The sequence below is a fragment of the Nelumbo nucifera genome, chromosome 2, assembly GCF_055504915.1.
Source record: "Nelumbo nucifera cultivar China Antique chromosome 2, China Antique-T2T, whole genome shotgun sequence".
In the NCBI taxonomy this organism is placed as follows: domain Eukaryota; kingdom Viridiplantae; phylum Streptophyta; class Magnoliopsida; order Proteales; family Nelumbonaceae; genus Nelumbo; species Nelumbo nucifera.
In genome coordinates, this window is record NC_142650.1 from 9,840,905 (window position 1) to 9,867,448 (window position 26,544).

Consider the following 26,544-nt stretch of genomic DNA (forward strand, 5'->3'; position numbering starts at 1 on the left):
TTCACAATTTCCCTGCCTTACACAACAGTAGGCAAGAAACATATAGAAATTATCAGCCATATTTCACAATTTGAAGGGAGGTATAGTCCAAGATAAATATTTGTTGTCTTTACTAAACTGCTATTAAGTTGCTTCAGTGACATCTAACATCTTTATAGCAATGCATTTCAGTTTCATGATCACTCAAACATCAATGACATCACATGCTGATATCTGTTAGGCTAAATTTAGTTTACCTTGTATGACTTGTTTCCAAATATCACATAGAACTTGTAACTTTTTGTGCATATCAACTTGATACAAATTGGTAGGCCCATTGCTTGGTTCAATGGCAAAATCTTTAACAGACAAGCTTAAGAATGAGAGTTCAATTCTAAGAGTGGTTACTGTCCATTGTATCGAAAAAAAAAAAGAGTGGTTGCTGTCCAAAAGAATGCTGAAACTTAGGTCTGTACCCAGTATACCCCTCCTAAGAACCTGGATATCTGGGATCAACATTGTCTATTAGCCCTTTTTCAACTTACTATTGGTATTGGTTCAGAATCCAAGATAAGATCACAACACGGGAACAAACTCCAAGGTGATTTCTGCTGCTCAAGTTACTAAATTTCGAAACTATGCTTTGGTGGTGGTTTCACCAAAATGGAAGCAATAAATTGTAGGGAAGAAAAGAAAACCAGAGAGAGAAGGGAGGATGCGTGGTAGAGTCACACTATCCAAAGCCACCTTGGGAATGCAGCCTCTCCAAACACAAGATGGGCAATGGAATCTCACCATCAAGGGAAATTGCATAGCTCAAACCACCTTGGAAATGGAGCCTTGCTTCTGAATCTACCCCAGAAAAGTTGAATAGCTTAAACTTCAAAATATTCTTTCATAGAAAAGCAATGCCTTTTATAGGACAAGACCATATTGTCTTGCAAAGTAAGAAACATAATTACAAAAACACCCTAAAAAAAACCCTAACCCTATCTCTTTAGAGTCTACCTTGAAAGACTTTCCTTCTAGTATCTTCTAATTTGGGCATGTAGGAGTAGGCTTGGTGGGGCCTTGCATAAGGGGCAAGAATATTGGGCTTGCTAGAAAAAGACAACCCATTGTAGTTATACACAGTCATTAACAGGGCTATGTGTGCATGAACCTAATGCCAGGTAGGTAAGTCCCACTGGTGCTGTATCACTCATATCAGCTTATTACAAATCCATTTCTTTTGTTTAGTAGATTCATTAAAAAAAAAAAAGAAAAGATAAATCATGTAAAGAACATATGTATGTTTTGTGTGTCTCTGCGAGTGAAAGAAAGTGTGACTATAGACATGTCTATGTTTTGGATTTTCTGAACATGCTATGTTGGGCACCTCATATCAATGTCTTCTTAGGCATAGCTCAACATATGATAAAATGATAGTTAATCTGAGACACTGAAGCGGATTCTTAGTTTTGTCTTAGAGGTATGGTAAAATAGTCAATAAAGAAAGACATCCACATCAGCAGAGGGGCAGGGAAATTTGGATCAAACACAAACTAAATATAATCTCATTTTCCTTTTATTTATGTGTATTTGATTAATAGAAAAATAGACTATCTCCCAACATCATCTCAAGTTTCACTGATAAAAAAAACATCATCTCAAGTTTCAATCCATTAAAACTGAAAGGCAATAAGAATCCTATGAAAAAGTAGGATAGATGGTTTAAGTTTGGTTGATATATGTTGTTTAGGTTACTTATCAAAAAAAGAAAAAAAAGGATATATGTTGGTAAGGGTGTTATAAAATTCTCCTTGGTTATTTAGTGGCACAGCCCACCTAGAACGGGCAGGAAAAGTTCCTCTTGGGTTTCCAGCAGTTTTCCTTATGCAAGTCCAAAACTTATTATAAACAATAAATCTGCAGTTTAAGGAAAGCAATATTTTCTAAAATTACTTGCATACTAAAGTTAAACATACTAAATAAAGTAGTATTATATTGACACACTCCGGACAAACTAAGATTCCCAAACAAACTCTAAAAATAATAGGACTCTAAATCAATAGAAATATTATCAATATGGTAATTCCTGTCACAAGCTCATTGTACTGTCTTCTATGTATCAATTTTGACATAAGAAAAGTTTTATCTCCTTAATAAATTTGTCTCATTATTTATAAAATAATCTTGTCACAAACTTGTCGGCTGAATGTAAATTGGCCATATTCTGCTCAATTCACAACAAATTCTAATGAAAAAAATCAAGCCAAAGGACAAGTTTTGGCACCTGAGTTTTATGGCAAAAATACAATGGTAGACTTGCAAATCTCCAGCCTTTGAGTTAAGTTTGAACTAACTAACTTGCCTATAACTTCGAATATTAACTCCTCTTTCCCCTACATCAGTATACTGTTTTGGTTTCTAACTTGTTTAATTCTTCCATCAATCTATTTGTACTTTTATAAGGTTACATAGGATTGTCTAGTTGCTATGTTTTTCTCCCTAACTACTACAAAATGAAAGCAGGTTCTTGCTGTTTCACGTGTTATGGTTTCCTGGCAGCCAATTGGCATTTCAATGGGAGCCTATGATATATGTCACAGGTACAACAAGTTATGACCTCTTAGTAGTTATTTCCTTTTATCTTTTTGTGATTTCATTTTCAGGATGACTTGTTAACATATAAGAGAACGAAAATCAGGTATTTGAAAGAAAGAAAGCAGTTTGGAGTTCCATTGGCAGCATTCCAACTTACCCAAGAAAAACTTGTTCGCATGTTGGGCAATATTCAAGCAATGTTCATGGTTGGTTGGCGCCTCTGCAAATTGTATGAGAAGGGAAAGATGACACCTGGTCATGCTAGTTTGGCGAAGGTAAAGAAGTTAGTATAAGGTGATAATACATTTGGGGCTATTACTGATTGCCATGCCAAGCAATGATGCGTTTTTTAAATTTTAGGCATGGATTACATTGAGAGCAAGGGAGACTGTTTCTATTGGGAGAGAGTTACTTGGTGGCAATGGAATCTTGGCGGATTTTCTAGTTGCAAAGGTTTTTATAGCTCTATCTTCCTTTGTAACTTCTTTATTTACTGATACTTTTCCTTAACTGGAATTATGCAACTAATACCACCAGTGGTAAAGTGTTTGGTTTGATTTGAAATTTTCTAGATTTTTGTTTTCACGTTGCACATGAAAAATAAGTAATATATGCATCACCTGAAGGAACTTTTCCCCTTATGGTAGTTTGTGGAAGTCTGAGGCATTTCCGTTGGCACCCTTGAGTAGGTAATGCTGGGGTGGAGTCATCATCTATCTTTAGAAGGTTAATGAGATGGCCATCCTCTGGGGAAAAGCAGGAGAAACAAAACAAAATGAAAGAAAATAGTCACTTTAAGACTAAAGCAAGTTTGAAAGATGTGTAGGGTAGGGTACAAAACATATGGAGTTCCAATTAAGTAGGTTTTTCCTTCTATCTATCCCATCTTATCCCACAAAAATCTATTAGTTTCTTGTTGTGTTTCTGTTAGTGACTGAGGTCTTGTGTGGAACTTGCGGTTGAGAAGAGGTTTGAGGGACTCGGAAATCCTGTTGGTATCTCTTCTTGAATTGCTATAAGGGGTATGCTTAGATAATTCCATACTACCAACTCTTCAGGTGCCTTGTGCTTCTTTTTTCAAATCCTTACTTTCCTTCCCTTCTTCCTTTTTATCTCTTCCCATGAGGCTGTTTGGTGTGGACTAGTGCCACCTAAAGTTAAAGCTTCTTGTTGGGAGGTCATTCATTTGTAGATAAATGCTTGTGAGACTATAAAAGAAAATGCCTTTTTTGTGTCTCTTGCCTCAAATGTACTTTCTTTGTAGAGCAAGTTATGAAACTATGCACCACTTGCTAAACTCTTGCCCTTCCTGGTGACATTCTCAACTTATTTAACTTGTTCTTTCCCCAACCTAAGAAGAGGGTAAGACATCTTGTAAATGTGTTAGAGCAGCCATTTTTTAGTGTGTGTGTGTGTTGCGGGGGGGGGGGGGGGAGAAATGCAAAAATATTCAAAGAAAAGATGCTATGAAGGAAGTTATAATAGAAAATATCACTATAAAGGTGGCTCATTGGGTAAAGACCTCAAATGATGTCTCCACCTTCACCATCCATGATATCATCACAAATTGGCAAATTGTAATGATCACTTCCTTAGTAAGGAGATCCTCCTTTATTCTGTGGTCTCCACCTCTTCATAATATGATTAAATTGAACTTTGATGGATGCAGCCTTCATAGTTTAAGTGAATTAGGAATTGAAGGTTGATAAGGTTCAGACTTGCACTAGAATTCTGTTAGATTTGGAGGAAGATTAGAGGAGATAGAAGAGAAGAAGAGAAGAAAAGAAAGGAGAAGGAGAAACTGGTTCGATCAAGAGAGAAAAGTCACTCTCTCTAGTTGGCCAGGTTATATTTATATGTTTCTATTAAATAAATCAAAAGACTATTATGTCCCTACTTAAGTATGGGACACATCACTTAGCATAAACGTTAAACATCAGCTTAAACATAAATAGAAGGACTAAACTACCCCTATTCAGTCAACACTAACACTCCCCCTCAAACTAGTGAGTATATATCATATAGTCCCAGCTTGTTACATATGTAGTCCACTCTTCCCCGACTCAACCCTTTGGTGAACAAGTCTGCCCATTGACTTCTTGTATTAACATATGCAGTATCTATCACTCCACTAAGCACCTTCTCTCTCACAAAGTGACAATCAACTTCTATATTCTTTGTTCTCTCATGAAACACTGGATTAGAAGACATGTGGACTGTAGCTTGGTTGTCACAATAAAGCTTCATTGGAGTGTCAATTGAATATCCCATCTCCTGCAAAAGATTTTTCAACCACACTAGTTCACAAGTGGTATGTTCTATGACTCTGTATTCAACTTCTGCACTGCTTCTTGCCACAACTGTCTGTTTCTTACTTTTCCATGTCACCAAACTACCCCTAAGGAAAGTACAATAGCCTGTAGTAGACCTTTTGTCAGATACAGAACCAGCCCAATTAGCATCGGTGTATCCCTCTATTTCAAGATTGTTGTAAGGCTTACTTAATTGTTACTTTATAGCTGCTGTTAGTAGGTTGTTGGGCAGTTACAGTTACTTGTTTCTTTTTTCTTATTATTCTGATTCTAGGATATGCCGCCAGGGGCATACTTGTAATTTCTGATTCTTTTATGAAGTTAATATAAATAGAAAACTGGCGGCAGCCAATAGTTACTTTTTTCCTCTCAACCGTACCTCTCTCTCTCTCTCCCAATCCCCACGAATCACCACATGGTATCAGAGCAGGTTTTTTGGGTTGAAAAAGTGTTTGGACGTGGCTGTTTCTGCAGAAACCCTAGCAGTTTCTGGCGGCAGCTTTTGTGATTTCTTTTTCTTGGCCGTAATAGCAAGAAAACCCTAGTCGGAGAAGGGTGATGCTGGTGCAGACTCCTCTGTTCGATGCTGTGAAGTCAAGTTCAGATTAGCACCTTCGTACATGTGCTGAACAGGTGTGTTTTTTTGTTTCAGTTTGTCTCAGCCTTCTTTGGCCGATGGTGCGTAGGGCTCATGCCTTGATTATATAGTTATTTGTTTGGACGTTGGATTGTTAGTGTGTGAACTACAGTCAGACTGATTGTAATGTCTGTATTGGTGGTGCTGAACCCATTACCGGACTGGTTTATTGTTCTGTTTGGATGTTGTGTTGACTGAACCCCTTGTTCTCAGCAGTATTCCCTTTGTTCTCAGTAGTATTTAGTGTTCTTTTGCTCACATTCTAGGAGTAAACCCTGAGTTGCTCACATTCTGATTGTGGTGGCTGTGTTGTTGGGTAGTATTTGGACTGGTTTTTAGTAGTATTCGATGGCAAGTCATGAATTAACTTCATCGGGGGCTACACCAACCCGCAGCACAGCGGGTATGGGAGGTGAAAACATGGTTTTTCCCATGCCAATTACCCCTTTAAACGGTCTGAACTACCTGGAGTGGGCTAAGAGTGTAAAACTCTATGTAACGGCAAGGGGTAAAGCTAGTTACATCAATGGAAGGGTGAAAGAACCCAAGGGTGAGACGACTGAACATGATAGGTGGGACCAAGAAAACAATATGGTGATGTCTTGGCTCCTCGCAACCATGGAACCTGATGTGAAAAAGAATTTTGTGTGGGCAAACACCGCCAGTGAGATCTGGGAATAGGCCAGAACTACCTATTCTGAGCAAAGGCATTACGCCAAGGTTTACTAGTTGCAAGCTGAATCCTCAACATGTAAATAGGGAAACCGTAGCTTGTCTTCATACTATTCAGCCCTTACCTCCATATGGAAGGAATTGGACCATTATTAGGCCATAGAGTGGAAGCACGATGATGATGCTAAGGCCTACAGGAAGCTGGTCTCTCAGCAACGGGTGTTTGCTTTCTTGTTGGGATTGAACCCTGCATATGTACCGTTGAGGGTGCAGATCCTAGGAAGCAAAGAGTTGCCTACGGTTCACGAGGTATACTCCCTTGTCCAATCTGAAGAAAGCAGGCGGAATGTGATGGTTACAGCTGAGGGGGAGCAACAAGTTGCCTTGGCTGCAATGAATAATAGCTCCACGGGAAAGAAAAGTGGCCCTAAGAAGGCGGATGATAAAGATAAGTTGTTCTGTACCCACTGTAGGCGTTCACGACATACACGTGACACTTGTTGGGACATCCACGGGAAACCCAAGTGGGTAGCAAAGAATCAAGAACAGGGTAAAGGTCATTTGAAGAAATGAGCACAACACATGTGGCAACCCAAGATACTCAAGTTGCCAGTAGTACCCGGGACCACCCTAATAAGTCTGACCCCAAGGAGGATATAATGAATTCCTTCAGAGAGCACCTGGAATCTTATGGTAGGGCCTTGCGGCAAATGGACAGCTCAGTCACTAGTACTTCCTTTACTTCATTTGCATCTACTTCAGGTAATATGGCTTCTGCATTCCATGTCACTCCCTCAGATTCCCCTTGGATCATTGACTCAGGGGCCTCCAACCACATGACCAGTAAGCCTAACTTATTCTAGTCTTATAGTCTTTTGTCAGGAAGGGATAGAGTGAGACTTGCAGATGGCTCTTTTTCTTTCATTGCAGGCCAAGGATCAATATCCCTTCCCCATGACCTTAACCTGAATTGTGTATTGCATGTCCCTTAGCTTCCCATAAACTTGCTTTCAATTAGTAGCATTACAAGCTCCTTGAATTGTAGTGTGACATTTTTTGCAGACTCATATGTTTTTTAGGATCTAACTTCTGGGAGGACGATTGGTAGAAGAAGCCTAGTGGATGGTCTCTACATTCTCGACAACAAAGCTGGTCTCTCGGTGTCATCCTCAGAGTCGCATAGTCAGTCAAATAAGAGTCAAATTTTCTTGTGGCATAGTCGTTTAGGTCATGTTTCTTTTGAAATAATAAAATATTTGTTTCCAATTTTATTTAAGTCATGTTTAGTGTCAGAGTTCATGTGTCAAACGTGTCAGTTGAGCAAACAATGTAGAACAACTTTTCACTCAAGTAATAAAAGATCAAATGTTCCTTTTCATGTTGTGTATTCTGATGTATGGGAGCCAACCAATGTAATCTCTGAGGGTGGATATAAGTACTTTATTACATTGATCAATGATTACTCTCGCTATACATGGGTAATTCCTATGCGTAGCAGAGACGAAGTTCCAAAGATGGTGAAAGACTTCTAGAGGATGGCGTTTACGTAGCTCCATGTTGAAATACAAATCTTCCAATTTGATAATGCGAAGGAATACTTCCATGGGGAGCTCAATGAGTTCTTCGCCTCCCACGGATCTATTCATAGGAGCTCATGCGCCAGAACACCACAACAAAATGGTGTTGCAGAAAGGAAAAACAGACACCTTCTTGAGGTAGCCCGCGGGATGATGTTACACATGAATGTCCCAAAAAGGTTTTGGGTGGATGCTATACTTGCAGCTGCGTATGTCATCAACCGCATGCCCTCCAGAGTATTGAACTACATGGCCCCTCATCAGTTATTGTACCCTCAGTCTCCTTTATTTTCCATCCCCATGAGAGTCTTTGGTTGTCGGGCCTTTGTCCATGATTTGTTTCCATCCCGAGGTAAGTTAGACCCTCGGTCCATTCCTTGTGTTTTTCTGGGGTACCCCTTTTCTTAGAAAGGGTATCGGTGCTTTGACCCAGTTAGTCGTAAATTTTTTGTGTCTATGGATGTGTTCTTCTTTGAGTCCGAGCCATTCTTCCCTCCTCAGGGGGAGAGTCGTAGTGTGGAAGAGGAGAAGCAGGTTCAGGTATCTCTTCCTTCTATTCCGGACCTTACTCCCTTCCGTGTCTTCCAACGTACACGTCGGAGAGATCAACGGTGTGATAGAGATGTGGAGCAGCCAAACACTGAGCAACTGACATGATCAAACTCCCAGGAGGTAAGTCCACCCCCTAACCCTACTTCTACTGTGGATGACCTTGACATTCCTATTGCCCAACGAAAGGGAGTTAGGTCCTGCACTACCAAGCACCCCATTACCCACTTTGTCTCCTATGACCACATTTCCCCCTCGTACTGAGCCTTCCTATTGGCAGTTAATTGCATCCCTGTTCCCAAAAATGTTGCAGAAGCCTTAAAATGCCCTGAATGGGTAGATGCCATGAAGGAGGAGAATTGGTGGATCCTCCACAGGGGAATTGGTGGATCCTCCAAAGGGGAAAGACCCTGTGGGGTGCAAATGGGTGTTCACAGTTAAGCCCAAGGCAGATGGAACAGTTGAAAGGTACAAAGCAAGACTAGTGGCCAAAGGGTACACACAAGTATATGGGGTTGACTATGATGAGACTTTTGCCCTAGTGGCTAAGATGAACTCAATTAGGGTTCTCTTGTCCTTAGCTGCTAATCTTGACTGAGAATTGCATCAACTGGACATAAAGAATGCTTTCTTGAATGGTGACTTAGAAGAAGAGGTATACATGGTTCAACCTCCTGGATTCTGTGCCAAGGGGAGTGAAAATAGTGTGTGCAAATTATGAAGGTCTCTCTATGGCTTAAAACAGTCTCCTAGAGACTGGTTCAGTAAGTTTCACATGGAAGTTCAAGAGATGGGATTCAAACAATGTCAGTCTGATCATACACTCTTTGTGAAGAGATGTTAGGATCAGGTTGCTGTATTGATAGTGTATGTAGACGATATCATCATTACAGGAAGTTGGAGCTCAGAGATACAGAACTTGAAACAATTCCTTGCATCTAAATTTGAAGTGAAAGATATAGGACTCCTAAAGTATTTCCTTGGGATTCTCAGAAAAGGGTATCTTTGTCTCTCAAAGGAAATACACCCTTGATCTATTACGGGATACAGGTAAATTAGGTGCAAGGCTGGCAGATACTCCTATGGATGTGGACCACAAGCTAGGTGACTGTGTTGGTGAACCTCTGAAAGATGTGAAGCAGTTCCAAAAGTTAGTGGGAAAGCTGATTTATCTGTCCATGACCCGTCCAGACATTGCCTATTCCGTTGGGGTCCTGAGCCAGTTTATGCACTCTCCTAAGAAGCCACACATGGAGGCAGCAGAGAGAGTCCTTAGATACTTGAAGAAATATCCAGGAACATGCCTACTATTCAGTAAACACAATCACCTAAAGGTGGAAGTCTTTACAGATGCTGATTGGGCAGGAGTTGTGGATGATAGAAAGTCCACTAGTGGGTATTTTACATTTGTGGGAGGAAATCTAGTGACCTGGAAGAGCAAGAAGCAAAGTGTGGTAGCAAGGTCAAGTGCTGAAGCTGAATATAGAGCTATGGCACATGGGGTGGCTGAAGAACCTTCTAGGGGAGCTTGGAGTTGTTGTTCATAGTCCTATGTCCCTTTATTGTGACAACAAGGCTGCAATAAACATCGCCAGCAACCCAGTCCTACATGAGAGGACCAAACATATCGAGGTGGATAAACACTTCATAGGGGAGAAACTGGAAAAAAGGGAAATTTGCATCCCTTATGTCAAATTCAAGGAACAACTTGCTGATGTCCTTACAAAGGGGCTTCCGTGCTCACGGCACAATGAGTTATGTGACAAGCTGGGCATGATAGACATCTTCAGCCCAACTTGAGGGGGAGTGTTGTAAGGCTTACTTAATTGTTACTTTATAGTTGCTGTTAGTAGGCTGTTGGGCAGTTACAGTTACTTGTTTCTTTTTTCTGCTTTCTTTTTTCTTATTATTCTGATTCTAGGATATGTCGCCAGGGGCATATTTGTAATTTCTGATTCTTTTATGAAGTTAATATAAATAGAACACTGGCGGCAGCCAATAGTTACTTTTTTCCTCTCAACCGTACCTCTCTCTTCCTCTCTCTCTCTCTCTCTCCCAATCCCCACAAAGATTTCCTCCACTCTTGTATTTCAAGCCACGACCAGGAGCTCCTTTCAAATACCTTACAATCCTTAGAACCAATGTTTTAAAACACGGAGGCGCACAAGGCGTAGTTCAGAACACATGAGGCGTAAGCCTCCTGAACACAAGGAGGCTTTACGCCTCCTTAAGAGGAGGGGGGTTCGGAGGAGGAAGGGGAGGAGGATGAAGAGGAAGGGGGATCTCATTTTTTCTTTATTTTTAATAAAAATCTTTTATATTAAGAAGAATAAAGATGCATAAAATTAGTTGAAAGGGGAGGGAGAGGTCTTGTTGAAGCAAAGGAGCAGTAACTAGCTCTAATTGAGAGGTGCCATGGAACATTCTTGCATGTACAGAATTCTCTCTTCTGGAAAGGTAATGTACTATATTACTGAATTTTTATGATTTCTTCCCTTATCCTTTAATCATATCATGTGTATTCCTCTTTTTTTTATAGTAAACAGAAAAAAAAATTCATTAAAAATAAAAAAAGATGATTACAATTACTCGGGTGTTGAGGAAACACCAAGGGGAAAAGTCAAAAGAAGCTTTTAGAATTACAGTTTTGTACTTCAAGTACATCCCAAAAAAATAGCTCCTAAATCTAAACAACAAACTTTTGCAAATTCATATACTATAAACACCCAATTTGCAACACACTTTCAAATGGCTGCTACAATCTTCTCAATCTTCCACTATTTATCTCCAAACACTCTTCTGTTCCTCTCTCCAGATGAACCAACATATAGCAAGCAGAATACAGCTCCACACCACCTTAGCTTTTTTGCTTCCTCCAAGTGATGGCCACTTAGAAAAGATTTCGGCTGGGGACCTTGGTTGAAAAACTTGCATTCCGAAAAGTGCCGAGTAAAACTTCTAGCAAAAGCCAGCAATTGTACAGGAGAACAAATGAAAAATTGTTTCCTTTGTTCTCTTTGCACAAAACACATTTGCCAGGCTGAAACCTTTTGATTTTCAGATGATCTGTAGTTAAAACACTATCCATAGATACTGGCCGCGTAAATGCTTCTACCTTTGGAGGGACGGGATTATCCCACACACTTTCACAACCACTTGCATCCACCTGAGCCCTTAATAAAGCTATATAAAAGATTTCACAGTAAACCCCCCATTCCCGCATTCCTTCCACCACAGCTCTGCCGCTAGTACATATTAAGGCAAAGCCCCTTATATAGTAGAGCTTTTCCAAACACCTGGCTAGGCCTCCTTTTCAAAGGAAGGGAGTAGAAAAGTTGTAATTCAAAACAAAAGTACATATAGAGTAGAATGAGCCCCATTCCAGTTCTAGCTCTAAACTTGTTTTGCTTTCTAATTCGAATTAAGAAGTTAGTTCGTATCTTTTAACCACAGATCAAATCAAACATAGTTTACTAAAAAAAAAATAGCCAAATCAAAGGGCTTATAAAACTGACCATGTAGACCTGTAGATAGAAGGTTCTAAACAGAAGACAATTGCATTGATGTTGATCCCATTTTTCTTGAAAAAAATGTGTTGTTCACTCACAAATTAATCCTAATTTATTCTCTGAATCAAATTAAAAACCCATCTTTCAAGACTCACCACATGGATAGTGAATCAAACAAAATACCCATCAATAATGGATCATTTGCTAGTTAATCGACAATTAATCTCCGGATCATGTATTTATGACTTTTGACTTGACATGACCTTTAATCTTTTGTCTGTCTTCAGGCATTCTGCGATTTGGAGCCCATTTATACATATGAAGGCACTTACGAGATTAATAGTTTGGTTACGGGGAGGGAAATTACCGGGATTGCAAGCTTCAAACCAGCTGCATTGACCAAACGCAGTCGCCTCTAACATGGTCTCAGTTCTCGCTGGAATCTGGACTCGGATCTTGTATTTGCGTCTGTTCTGGCAAAAAAGAAATAAACGTAATGCAGCCAGATTGGTTGATTAATTCCCCCAATGTTGGGCAGACTGTACGAACTATAATAAAGATTGGAAGTGCGAGGTTTCTTTAATAATCCTTAGCCATAGTTAGCTTCGTCTCTTTCTTTTGTATGGGTTCATTTTGGCGATGATTTTATGGATTTTTCTCTTATTCTGCAGCTTTCTTCTAACGTGGAAATAAAACAATGAAAAATGTTGGTGACAGAGTCTCTTAAGAACGAAAATACAAAATGATAAACAGGGTGACACGCCTTTTCCTTTTCTTAGCCTTGCTGACATTGGAATCTGAATCTGGATTTTGGGCAGCAGCTGCTAAGAACCTCGTCGTCTGAACGATATGAACTATGAAGGGGATTGAATATCTCCGTAACCAACTTGCCTTACTTCTCAGAGTTTCCGCAATCATTGATGCTGTCAGCATTTTAAGCGCCGAAGCCGCATCTATTCCCTCTACGCTTAACTTTTAATTTCTCCCGCTCTCGCTCTGTCCTTCTCCTTCGTTCTTACGGAACTGATCCTCCGCCGGGTCCTCCACCCAATTGACAGCCAACCGGAACAGTAGCCCAGGTTTGAAGTTTGAACCCTTCGATGGAAGTGAACCAAGTAATTTCCTTCGTCGCATCATTGATACATGGTAATGTGAGAGAGAGAGAGAGAGAGAGAGAGAGCTCGTGTGGTAGGGACATAAGGCCTCCCAACTCCTGAATACGGGTTTTGGTGCAGTGACTTTGCGCTGGCGAGAGCAGCTCGCGCTGCGCTGAGATAGCGTTCTTGATAGGCAAGCTTTCTCCCGAAGGAACTCGTTCACGTTGTTGATTTACGAATCAATCGAGTAATGATATTGTTGGTGTGAATTGTGAAAGATATATTTCTGAAGCTGAAACGGATTCATGAACGATATTTCTAGTTTTCTTAATGTCTTTGTTTCATTGACATGTGGCCTTCAACTCTGTTATTACTTGGTGAGAAGGGCCTTGCTCCCGTAGAACCGTGGCATTTCGGTAGTGGCGAAGGAGAGTAAACCTGGCGGGCGTGTCACTCTCATTGAACACAGTGTTCTCTCTCTCTCTCTCTCTCTCTAAGATCATAGATGGACAACGGAAACTCTCCGGATAGAACTGCTACAGTGGAAGGCTGAAACTCTCTGTTGTTCAAGTCTTCAAGGTATAACTACTTCATTGATGGATTACTTGCTCTACATAAATATCGCCTTTTTTGTTTGGTTTGATAGAAAATAAGAGAGAAACAAAAAGCAAGGGAAAATTTGTTTAAAATTCCCAGAGAACTTTTACTCAACTTTCTGTTTTTTGTCTTATTTTCCGAGTCGTCAAACCATGTACAGCCTACAGACAAGAAAATAATCTTCTTGAAAATGAGAGCGTGCTAAATTGCAGATGAGAGTGCTCCGATAGATTAGTGCAATTCATGGGTACCTAAAGACTTTTTTCTTTCTTTTTTTTGGTGGGGGTGGGGGGAATGGTTTACAGCAGTACACAAGTCGTCAATATAGACGAAACGGATAGTTAATACAAGACTCCATATAAGTAATTAAGCTGTTAAACAATGAGATAAGAGACTGGTCGAGTGGTCGGTCTGGGTCATATAAAATAAAAATCTGAAGAGCCTACCAACAAACAACAATGCATATAACATACTCGGCCCGATGGAGCGCACACATCTCAAATACTTAATAAGTAATAGCAATGGTGACAGCCCCCTTGCATACAAAACGAGAGCATATTTCCCTTTCTTTATTAGGGTTTTGGGAAACCAAAGTCCAAAACCTCTCAAGTATTTACTTCTATGTTTAATAATATACGTAGCAGAATTCGTAGTACAGCGGTGTGGAGTTGTTGTTGGTGGTCATGGAGTTTCTCCATTCCTCCGAATGCCACCGTTGCCGCTACCTATTCTGTTGCGGGGATCGTGCTCGTGGCTCGCCGAAGGGTCTCTGTAGTCGTCGGTGTTGGCTTTCAGGTACCTTCCTCCTGTAACAACCACCGCCATCTCATCGTCCCCTGCTTGCAGACACCATGTTTAATTCCTGTGAGTTCACTATCTATCCATCTTAAGTTTTCACTACTAGCTAGATAGTTCTTTTCTCTAAACAAAAAAAAAAAAAAAAAACACACATTTTGACTCAGTAACCGTAGCCTGGTGACTGGTCCGGTGGTCCCAACTGTATGAACTATGAACCCTACTCCACTCACGATAAGTGCTACTTCACGTCGCACGAAGTTCTTTCACAGTTATCAGACATTGATGGATAGAGACGGGATCTGCTCCTCACAAATGGGCGCCTCACATGCACATCCACCGTGCATTGAGAACATCTCCCGTGAATAATTAGATACACGAAGTACTCCACGCTCTGCAATACGTCACACTATTTCATGGAAATTGAAATCACAAAACCAGCGTACTTCCAATGGTTTTATGATCATTTATTATTCCTCTCTTTGGTTGGTTCAACTTCAACCAGACGAATTAAACACTGCTCGGTTCCCTACTCACTGAGCTCCTTTTCAATCTCTGAAACCAGTCCAACAGAATGGTGCTCTTGCTCCATTCTATTAGCCGGATTATTCTCTGAGACACAAGAAAATCCGGCTACGTAGCTCTCTCTCCGTCGTCGTTCCATTACAAAAGAAAAAAAGAACAGAAGCGTAAAAACGCCTAGACCTAGCTCAACTTCAACTATACGTGTCCATGAATGAAATTTGAGATGGACGGAGAGAGAGAGAGAGAGAAAGAGGAAGTGAAAAGGAAATATATTGTACCTGGAACAAGAGGGATGATGTTGCGAGCGGAGCAGATTATCACTAAGGCAAAGAAGATGCAGCTCCATAGCCGAATCCCAACCGCCATTGCTTTCTCTCTCTCTGATCTACAATGTTTCTCTGCTCTTTCGTAATGAATGACGACGACGACGAACGGAGGGTTGTAGACAAAGAAGCAAGCAGGCTGGTGTCTATATATAGGGAACATTTCCGAGAGTCAACACGTGGCGAGATTCTATTAGCAGTAAGGTTGACGTTATGGAATCGTGGAATCCACGCTCTGCATCCCTCCCGAATATGGGAAGCCTCTGACAAGAGCAATCTCGACCATCCATTTTTGGTCAACGGGTGTAGATGTAAGATGTCTGTCGTTTTCTGCCCTCTAGTTGGACCCTTTTTCCCTTTTCTCGATCGCAATTATTAATTGCTATTGCTAGAATTTGATGGGCCTCCCTTCGTGACGTTTACTGCTTCATGGGCTGAGCTGGGCTATTTGAAATTGGAAAGCACTCACTACACTAGTGGTACATCTCTTCCTTCTCATATCATCAAATCCAGGGACTTGACCCTTGATACAGTTGTAATGGATCGTGGGCCCAGTGGACCGCTTCATTAACAAGCCCGAATCGTTTGGGCTTGTTGGTGTGGGCGATGAACGGTCATGGTGTGGGCCGTGTGGCAATGGAAAAAGATTTATGATAACGATCCAGTCGCTGTCCATCAGCTTTAAAGGAAAGTATTTTTTTTTGGAAGACTAGGTTCACCGTACTGACCGTAGCTCATGATTTTATCAACCCAAATTCTTTTTTATTAATTACTGTGGGGTTTTGCACGATGGACGGTCCTGATCCTACAATTCTTTTTGAGTGCAATTCCAGTATAAACAGTACAAAGTGAAACAAATTTACTCGTTTAGGATATAAAACGAGGAAGAAGGAAGAAAGCACTAGAGAGAGAGAGAGAGAGAGGATGGAAGCTCAAGGTATGAAGATGATCTATGTGATGGTCAAAGAGCGCATGGCTAGACTGATCAGTCAGTAGATAGTAGTGGGCAGGAAAGCAGTGAAGCCACTACCAGCTTAACCCCCCAAGAGGGACCGACTACAGTCCGTAGTGCTTTGCAGAGCAATAACGTAACATGCCCCAGCATATTCCAGTATGCAACAATTGTCTCTCACTGTGTCTCTGTGTGTATCATATATGAGAGAGAGAGAGAGAGAGAGGTGCTTTTGGGTATCTATGAAAGAGGTAGCACAGTCTGGGGAAGTACAAGTTAGGCCAGATCCAGTATCTAGCAACCTGGGTCAGACTTGGGTTTCCAGCAATCACCCAATTGCACTAGTTAGAATTAGAAATTAATGCTTATTCAGTCTAATTGTTCTGTTGCTTTCATTTGTGACAAACTGACAACTACCATTTTATGTGTATGTTGGATGATCATAAAAGGGGTTCTGAAATCTGAATCCACCGTTGCACAATGACAGATTCAGAAGCAGCAACACTCTCTCCAATCTCCATACGTGCCATATGCATACCTACATAGCTATTCTTGAGTCATGGCGACTATTACCCATCACAATCTTAAGTACCAAACCCACTATCCAAAATTTTCTTTGGCTCATTGATTTCCTTTTTGATTTCAACCAGTCTATAAGAGTAGTGACTCTCCCAAAATAAATGTTTCATTCACTGTAGAACCAAAGAGTGACTTCATCCTAGCTAATTACATTTCCATCTCTTCTTTGAAGGATTTCCAATCAATGTTCGACCTTTATTTTTTTTTGGGTTGTTCGATTGTAACCTAGGTCATTAAGGTTTAAATCTTGAAAACAACCTCTCTGTATATACAGAGGTTATTCCACATTGACAGGAGTCTCGTGTATTGGACTGCTCTTTATTTTGCAATGTAGAAGAAAAACACAAACCACCCATACATGGTAAATTAATTTGCATCAAGAATAGATTAACCCGATGTCTGTCTAATTTACACCACCATTAGTGCCCAATTGATGGGCAACACAAGTGGATGATGCAAAAGTCTCACAACATGAAAGCTAGAAGGATCATTCATCGCCATCGGCATAGATTTCTCTGCCCCATTTTTGGAATTAGAAAATGATTATGACAATCTCAGAATCTAATATTTTTTGACCCTAAGAAAGTATAGAATAGAATGCATTATTTGATACCAATATCTTATTTGAGAAACAGATAATTATCATTGGACTACCCAATTATTCCTTCACAAAATTAATGCATGAAACCTTTTTAAGGACAACAAAAAAATCAAAAGTCAAGCCACCACTAACCTTCAAATTTGATTAAAAATCAATTTACCAGCTTCAAACTGTGGACATCATTAGTAAAAAGCTCTACCAAGATTCTAAATAGATTTTGGATAAGAAAGAAAACCTTTATACTCACATTAACGTGTCAATGTCAAACATTAGCCCTATGAGCACTTTGGAGCCTTCACAACACCCATCCTATACCTACTACACATTTATAATACTTCATGGTTTTAAAAAATGATCCGGAAATAGAATTGTTTTGGCCACCAGTTTTTAAATCCATGGTTTAATCGTTCAATTCGAATGGATGGTCCGTTTTAACAATAAAAATTACAAAATAATTAAAAATAAAAAAACGATCAAAAACCATTGAATGGATTGACGGATTGATGGCTCAACCACCTAGATCAACGGATCATTAACTGATTCAACGGTTTTTGACCAAAAACTGGGCTTGAAATAAAATAGAACAGATTACCTAGATGGTTCCCAGGCCGAACGGTCCAACCGTCTGGGTCAATGATGGCTCAAAAACCATGTAATGCTTAAATAGCTACAACTGCTATAATTTGATTTGAGCTTACATATATTTGTGATTTTGTATCCATAAAAATATCACAATTTTTTGGAAAGACAACTTTAAAAGATGTAATGCAGTGGAAATAGGGTTTTGCATTTGTCAAAAATCAATGACTAAAGTTTACCCACATTGGAATTTTCTAGATTGTAGTTTTTTATAACACAAAAAAAATGATGGGCTGTAGAACTAATGGGGTTTTGAATTTAATAAAGTTTGAGTTTGAATTTGTATCCTTAAATATAAATATAGGAGTTGAAAAAGAGGATGAATATATCAAATGGCCTACAATTGAGGCAGGAGAGAGAAAATAATCAAACTAGGTGTAAGGCGGTCTAAATCTCTGAGAGTTAGAGTGATAGTGTGAATGGGACAAGATCCCCCCCTTAAATCTGTTGATCTAGTGGTCTGAGGAGAATGGGAGGTTGAAGACTGAGTGAGAGAGCTGAATCTCTTTTGGTAATGGAGGTAACTCCTGAGAATGGACCTGATAGGGAATATCTTTGGTTAGGATTTAGAGAATGAACCTGATGGCAGGGAATATCCTCAGTTAGGGTTTCAAAACTGATACTCCCCTTTTAGAATCTGATCTAATTACCAATGTTTGTTTTTGGGATCTGAGCTGATATTTATAATTGTTCTCTCTCGATTTGAGGGCCTTTTAAGGTAACATGTAAATACGAGAGATGTTTTTGAATATGCGGCTGTAGCGGCATATGGTTAGGTGTGGGTTGAAGATTCTAACACCTTTTTGGTTTATTACCTCATTATACCATTTTTATTCCATTATCTTTTGAAAATCACAACAAAAGAATTGTTATAAAATATCAAAGAATCGGGATTTATTCCACATAGATCACATTTCACAGCATATCCCACCATGTATTGGAAACCTCTTCCCATAAATAATAATACATAAGTATGAGAGATGTTCCCAATATATACTATTGGGATGTGTACGTACCTTGGATACAAGCAATTGTTTATAGTTATCAGTGGCCTTACTTTGCACAATTATAATAGTTGGAATGCCCATCTCGCACATCTTCTATATAGTATCATGCAACACTTGTCTATTGTCTTACACAATGCATGAGAGAGAGAGTGTGTGTGTATAATTAATTGTAGAAAGGGAAATTCCTGATGGGTACTTTGGGCTTAGTGACACTTTGGTCCTGAACTTTAAAAATGTGATTATTCAGTACTTAATTTTTAAAATGTGCTAATTCAGTACTTGTTGTTAATCAACCGTTAAGTGGCATTTGAAAAAACACAAATGCCTTTCGAGTATCATCTAATTCTTTTTATCAACTATCCAAATGTTGACAAAAAATGAACAGTCCAAAATCCTTGCCCTTTCTATTCAAGAAAGTCATGATCACGTCTCAGGCATTCTGGTGACCTTAACTTTTTTGAATAGAAGAGGCAAGGACTTGGGACTGTTCATTTTTGTCAACATTTGATGGTTGAAAAAGGGAATTAGATGATACTCGAAGGGTATTTATGTCTTTTCAAATACCACTTAACATCTGGTTAATAAATTGGTTAATAGTAGGTGCTAAATTAACACGTTTTAAAAATTTGAGTACTGAATTGTCGCATTTTAAAGTTTGAAAACTAAAGTAACACTAGGCCCAAAGTACAGGATACTAATGAGGATTTTTCCATAATAGAAATTTTGAATTATTCCAATCCTTGAAGATAGGAATTAATGAGAGGATGGACCTATAAATAAGGTGAGACAGAGAAATTCAGTCTGCCAATACAACAGCTCGATTCAGTCTGACAAAATGAGTGTATCACCCATTACTGTGGATACGGGTGGAATGGGAATGAGTTTCGGCCATTCCATCCATGTACGAATAATTGCATAAACCTTTATGTATCGGCTCATATCGACTGATACGTATCTACAGTGTAAACCTTGATTTTGGTTATACTTATGCCATGACCAACAACAGTGCACACATGACCAAAATTCATTTTCCACTTAATAACAGGAGTCTGCACCATCATGCATGGTAAAGAAACACAGAGAGTTTACGCAGCAAGATGAGACAGGGAGGGGGTTGAGGAAAGGACAATATTAGTCCACATTTCTCATACTTTCTTAAAGCCATATTTCTTACGTTCATAGAAGAGATCTGTTTGGGCAGTCAGTAAATTGACGACGTGCGCCTATCTCTGTCCTTGTGCTGAGTACATTCTTAATTAATTTCCTATTCCTTTGCAGCAAGTAATAGGCCTCGCCTCATTGATCACAAATGATCCCACCCAGCTGAAATGGTCCATATATAATTGCATTCATCACAAATCCACACCAGTGTACAATTATATAATGCTTGGCCACGCTTTCTCTGTCTCAGCTGTGCCTGTATATGCCTGTAAATACTTCATAGGACACTGCTAAAAAACAACGAATTCTTCTTATCAGTACTGTGATAATAGGGAAAGGGCATGAAGAATAACAATAAAAAAAAGTGGAAAAGTATGGACAGACTCGATGCAGATTTTTTATTCACTACAAAATTATAAATATTCAAAATGTCAATAACTCCCATTTTACACATTATTGCCCGCTTGTGAATTGGCATAAATTCCGAATTGACACCCATTCTAACTATATTTTGGGCCTAAAAATTCTGACCCTAGACTGAACCGTCATTCTCCCTAAAAAAATGGGTTGAGGATTGGTTCAGCATTTCACATCCACTAAATGTGATCGGGTAATCATAACCATTTAGACTAATAGATATTAAGGAGGCTCATGTCATATTTGTAGCCCCGTAGAAAACTTGCTCCAAAAAGAGAGAAGCTTAATTTCAATGAACCGTTTCTTTTTCACCTGATTACAAATAAATCAAATATTTATGAGGAACAAGGGGTCTTGTGGATAATCATATCAGTCTAGAACATCCATATATTAACGAGATGTTGGTTTTGATAAAGAATGGTGACATTAAGAAAATCAGAGAAAATAGGCCAATTGAGGAAGTGCTCTGTAATCATCATCATCATCTAAGTCTTGTTCCAACTATATGGGGTTGGCTATGAATCCTGTTTCGTCATTCTACTATGTTTAATGTCATATTATTGTTAAATTATGGACACTTAAATCATTTTTTATTTCTTCCACCCAAGTTTCTTTTGGTCTTTTTCCTAGCTCCTTTAGCCCCTTTCAACTTGTAATAGACTGCTTTTTCTAACAGGTGTTGTAGATGAAGTCTTCTTTGCACATTACCAAAACCATTTCAATTTAGTTTTTATCATTTTATCACCTGTTGGAGCTACTTCCTTGATAAGACTTCGTTCCCAACCCTATTTTTATTACTTTTACCATTCACTCATCTAAGCATTTACATTTCTTCCGCATCCATTTTTTGAACATGTTGTATCTTTAACTAAACACTTTGCTCCATATATCAAAACTGGCTTTACAACTGTTTTTATAGAACGGAATGCAAAGTAGATGCATCAAAATAAAATTGGTTTCAGGCATGCTGACATGTGGCCATTGATGAGATCACTATTTTCCCACGTAGATGTTTAATGGAAACACAGAAAGAAGATATATCCATGGAAATCTATTTGAATACACTGCACTTACAGCTTACTTGGAGTGTTTCAGTAGTCACTATGAATGCAAAGTACAAAATGGGTACCCATTTCAGTAGGCATAAATTAAAGAAAAACTGGTTTGCTCACAGGCTCTGGTGATTGAATTAATCCGAGATACGGCCCTCATATATGGGGTTAAAGATGATTGTACTCTTCATTGAGAGTATTGTGAGATAATGGAGGCAACGCATGATCCTTATTTGATTCTGGGTTTGGGTACTTGCAACGCAACTTGATCAGAATTAAGATTCCATCCCTCCTTCAAGGTCTCATATTTGTCTCAATAAGCCTAAAAAAACATTGCCACCGAGGTGGATTGTCAAATTGCTATTAAATTGATTAGAGACCCATGCATGGTCCATGGAGGATTCGTCACCCCATTCACGAGGTAAGATCTTAGGTGTCCACATTGAATCTTATGGCGACTCAACTGTTCAGTTGATCTAGAGTGGGGTTTCGTGACGACAAGATGATCAAGAAATTACTTGAGCAACATCCACTCTGTGATGACTTCCATAAAATCTCCTTTCCGCTTCCAATTTCTAGACCCAAAGAGCAGACTATTACTTAATTTCAAGCCTTGTAAGAGGGCCACTATCTCTGATTTTATTGCTATATCCTCACCACCTGAGCCTAAGAATGTTATAATCAGATCTCTGCTTGGACCTTTGGAGGCTCTTCCACCTCGAGCGACTTGGGTTGCTGATGGCCATAAAAACGATGTTGAAGTAATATGAATAAGAGAAAATAATTCAGACTCCCAAATCAAATGGGAAGATTCTTCTGAATCTAATTAAGTTTGGTTTCGTGCACATCAGTGTTGCCATTTCAGCTTCAGACATCACAAGACTGTCTTTCTGCATGCTCTTATAGACAGGTGGCAAAGAAGAATTTTTGCAATTCTTAGAAAGCACAAAAAGATAATCAGATATCTAAAACTAATCTGATCATGCTGATCTCTGGTGCAAGTACTTTCTAAGGTGGGAACTATACCATGAAGGATCCTAATGAGCCATTGGCAACAGTATATCAATTTATGCAGAAATTTTGTTATTTTTCCAAATTAAATTGTTGTGTTCTTCGAGCTTTCTTTTATGAGCAATTAGAGGTATTTCGTTAAAATATATGTAAGAAAGCTTGTGCATGATATTGCAGTCCATACCGTCTACACTCAAAATGGTATTCCAGTAATACAAAAATTGCTTGAAGTCATTGAAAATTTTCAAAGTCAAAGCCTAATCCTTAGATAGAATGGTGCACCAAAGGTCTCCCTAATCTTTCAAAATCCTCCTATTTCTCTCTTTCCACATAGTCCAACAAATGATGGAGAATAATCATTTTGTAGAAGAAAGAGCCCCTACATTGAAGATATATAGAACACAGGGGATCTAAAACCAGAAAAGAAGGAAATCGCATGTTTGATTCATTGTATGAGGAATATTTATAGAGTACACCAGTGGAGTCCAGCTGGCTAACAGAATGTGCAGCTGGTATTCCATATTCTAACCGTCTAACTGTTTTGTAAGACTCTAATAGGGGACTAATACAATAGTATTTTCCCCCTAATTTGGGGATGGAAGCCACCAGAACGAGCAAAAGAATTTCCAAGGCCAAAACCTTGGAGCAAGAAAGAAACAGATGGTCCACAGACTTGAGAGTTTGGAGATTAAGGGTGATTCTTGGATGTTGAACACTCCAACCATCTGATTCAATTGTTTGACTTGTTCAAATAAAAAATCATTATCATCATCCATGTCTTATCACGACTATATGGAGTTGGCTATATGAATCCTGTTCCATCAATCCATTCTATTTAAAACTATATCCATTGTTAGTGCTTAAATTATTTCTTATTGCTTTTATTCAAGTAATTTTTGGTCTACCCCTAGCCCTTCTAGCCCTTTCAACTTGTAACAAATCACTTTTCACAGATGATCTTCCATGCATGCGACCAAATCATCTTAATCTATTTTCTCTCATTTTTATCATCTATTGGAGCAACTCCTATGTTTCTATGGTTGGCTTCACTCTTAATCCTATCGTTTTTAGTTTTTCTATTCATCAATCTTAACATTTACATTTCTGACACTCATTTTTTGAACGCATTGTTTCTTAACTACCCAACACTTTGCTCCATATAACATAGTTGGCTTTACAAGTGTTTTATAGAAATTTCCTTTTAGTCTAAGTGGTATTCACTTATTGTATAAAAGTCCAACTGCATCCCTCCATTTGGACCATCCTTCTCTAATTCTTCCGATGACATCCTCCTCAATCTCTTCCTTATTATGAGTTATTGAACTAAGGTACCGGAAGTGGTGACATTGAGTTATCTCTTGATCTCCTATCCTAAATATATCTAAATTTACACTCTTCTTATTCTTAGTACTAAATTTACATATGACATACTCTGTTTTAATCCTACTTAAAATCTCTTGTTTCTAAGGCATTTGTTCAAATAAGAAATGCAAAATAAAAAATCAGGAAAAAATAGTAAACACACACATACACACAGAGCTCATCTGAAAAGCAGCAAAAACCATAATTTTAGATAATATTAACTATAATTCTAGCAACGAATTAGGGACTAAGCTAGTGCATTTGGTTGATTCCATAAAACTTAAGGCTATAATTGTAGATACACAGGCAATCAAGCTACCACAACAGTTTCATCCCTATACACTTGGGAGATATTTATATCAAACTGCTTTTGGCAATGCTACTGCTACCGTGTTTCTTTAATCCTTAGAAATTATTTCAACAAGGATAACAATGTAGCAGTTGCTACAATGCCACGGGTTCACACCGGCTGTTTGTTTGATAATATAACACCACGGTCCAAGTATCTCCCATGCCATGAAATCACAGCACAGACTAAATAAACTAAACTCCTCTACTAAGGTAAAGTTTCTTGTATTTTTTTCCTTTTCATCATTAATAGTTGCTTGAATTATAGTAGTTATGAAACATCTTCCCTATATTACAAAAAGGAAGAATGAAAAGAAAAGAAAAAAACTCGTATATTTTCATGGTTTCCTATGCTAAAGATATCCAACGATTTAAAATAAATACATTTCATATAAAATTCAAAACAAACACTTTGTTAATTTACAAAAGACCACACAAGCGAGGCCTAGAGCAGAACTGCCTTCCATTAGCTTTTACCAGTGCCATTACTCCAGCTGTCAAACCAGCCCAAAGTACAGAAGATGCAAAATGTTGTGCATTTCGCCCTGCTGCAAAATTAACCATATGTTGGTTTAGCATCTCACAAACCAATTTCACAATGATTTATTTGAGTACAAATAAAATGAGCAACATAATAAAGTTACTCTAGAAGATGTAGAAAGAAAATGGCAATACCTTGATTGAGGGTGAAGGATGTCAATGTAAGACCACCAACTAGTAAAGCTGATGCAACCGGGAGATACTGCAGTTTTTTAGGTTTATCAATCACAGGTAAGAGCAACTATGAGACAGTACTGGAATACTGAGTTTCCACAAAAAGCCACAAATAATCTGATTTCTCACATGGTTTATGTGAACTACATGTATCTGCAGTCTGATCATCCATCTCATGGATCTGAACATCCAATTGATGGTCTCTACATTTTGATTTGGGTATGGCTCATAAAATCAAGCACCAGTTGATCCTAATAATTTTATTATGCATTCATTTTAAATCCAAAAGAAAAAAAAAGGATAAAGAATCCCATCTAATGAGGACTGCAAAGTGGTTTGAACTTTGCACATTTACTTAATTGTTCTGGGCTATTGTGATAACCCAGTTATTGGATGGAAAATGTCAGGAGGTACTGTGAGTTCTCATCAAGATGAGGGTTAGAAACACGTTCAAAAAGGAAGAGTAGGCACTGGTATTGCTTACTGATAATGATTCAAAACCATTCAGCTGGAATGGAGAAGGATTGTTCCTGTTGACAGTGTAGTGGCCACTTATGAGATCCATAGCATCCTGAAATTAAGTAAAACTTTGAGCAATTTTCAATCATGCATACTGGTACTCCTGTCTCCATTATACAGCCTTGATGTATCTATAGGCAGAAAGTAGAAACTATAACTTCATATACTATGAGCTTGCCTGCCGAATGCCATCGTGGAAGTTGTTTAAATAATATCTTGAAAGAGCACTCATCCCATCTTTAATTAGTCCAGAAAATGTTTGCTTTCCAAATCTACAGCATTGTGAATCCAAAATATCTTAGTAGAATTATTGGCATCTAATTTCTTGCAGATTTCTTGAAGATGTAGAAAATAAATATAGAAGAAAAAGAAAATAGATATAGAGATTGATGTTCTCTCATGCATTGAAGATATAGAAAATAGATAGCAAGATAATGGTAAATATCTACAGATGTTTGTGACAGAGGCACTACCTGACAAGGTCACGTTTTAGGGCATGTGTCCCAGAATACTCCAGGCTTATCTCGTCACCCTGTTCAATCCATACTACCAGAAGCAACATGTTGACAAGGTAGAATGTATAAATAGAAGATCAACTTACTAAATTGATTAGTGTGGCATATACACCAGAATTATACAAATAGTATTTACCCGTCTTGAACTTTTCATAAATTTCATCAAACTTAGATATGCACTCAGTGGAAGAAAGTGCACCCAATCTCTGTAGCTGTGAATTTAAAGATTTCTGAGCCAGGTAACTCTGGGAAAGCATGAAAGTGATGAGTCAAAATGGTCAAACAAAACATGCATATAACACAACTGATTTCATGATACAATATTTTCTAGTTAAATGGAAATCCAGGATAACCTTCAACCAGAGAACATGGATAGAAAAACAACATAACACCACATTCCAATGCCAAAAGTCAAAAGGTGACTGTTCCATCTGATGAGTTACTCTTTTGGACTGTTACAGAATATTGGGGAAATGAAGCAGAAAAGATCATAGAAATGGTGTTATTTG

The 26,544-nt window shown here is 38.7% G+C and overlaps 2 protein-coding genes and 1 long non-coding RNA gene across 7 annotated transcripts in view; 1 reads left to right on the plus strand and 2 right to left on the minus strand.

Annotated features, from left to right (window-relative positions):
• The window catches only part of LOC104594917 (acyl-coenzyme A oxidase 4, peroxisomal-like), a 30,886-nt gene extending 18,455 nt beyond the window's left edge, over positions 1 to 12,431 (plus strand). For both annotated transcript variants that reach the window (XM_010255468.3, XM_088899156.1), the window contains 4 exons: positions 2,494 to 2,570; positions 2,669 to 2,840; positions 2,926 to 3,018; positions 12,109 to 12,431. In XM_010255468.3, the coding sequence (XP_010253770.1) occupies positions 2,494 to 2,570; positions 2,669 to 2,840; positions 2,926 to 3,018; positions 12,109 to 12,240 (474 nt within the window). In that variant the 3' untranslated portion in view covers positions 12,241 to 12,431. The remainder of the gene's footprint in view (positions 1 to 2,493; positions 2,571 to 2,668; positions 2,841 to 2,925; positions 3,019 to 12,108) is intronic.
• A 1,315-nt stretch (positions 12,432 to 13,746) lies between these two features.
• Positions 13,747 to 15,563, minus strand: LOC104594918 (uncharacterized). Its single transcript, XR_734802.2, has 2 exons — positions 15,114 to 15,563; positions 13,747 to 14,351 (listed from the first exon to the last, which is right to left on the minus strand). It is a non-coding gene; the product is annotated as an uncharacterized LOC104594918 (long non-coding RNA).
• An 8,933-nt stretch (positions 15,564 to 24,496) lies between these two features.
• The window catches only part of SAC8 (SAC domain-containing protein 8), a 34,201-nt gene continuing 32,153 nt past the window's right edge, over positions 24,497 to 26,544 (minus strand). For 2 of the 4 annotated variants that reach the window (XM_088897761.1, XM_088897762.1), the window contains 6 exons: positions 26,172 to 26,280; positions 25,994 to 26,066; positions 25,699 to 25,792; positions 25,486 to 25,572; positions 24,963 to 25,029; positions 24,497 to 24,832 (listed from right to left, as the gene is read on the minus strand). In XM_088897761.1, the coding sequence (XP_088753887.1) occupies positions 24,708 to 24,832; positions 24,963 to 25,029; positions 25,486 to 25,572; positions 25,699 to 25,792; positions 25,994 to 26,066; positions 26,172 to 26,280 (555 nt within the window). In that variant the 3' untranslated portion in view covers positions 24,497 to 24,707. Of the gene's footprint in view, positions 24,836 to 24,962; positions 25,030 to 25,485; positions 25,573 to 25,698; positions 25,793 to 25,993; positions 26,067 to 26,171; positions 26,281 to 26,544 lie in introns of all 4 variants that reach the window. The other 2 variants (XM_010255470.3, XM_019197317.2) reach the window with 1 other exon arrangement.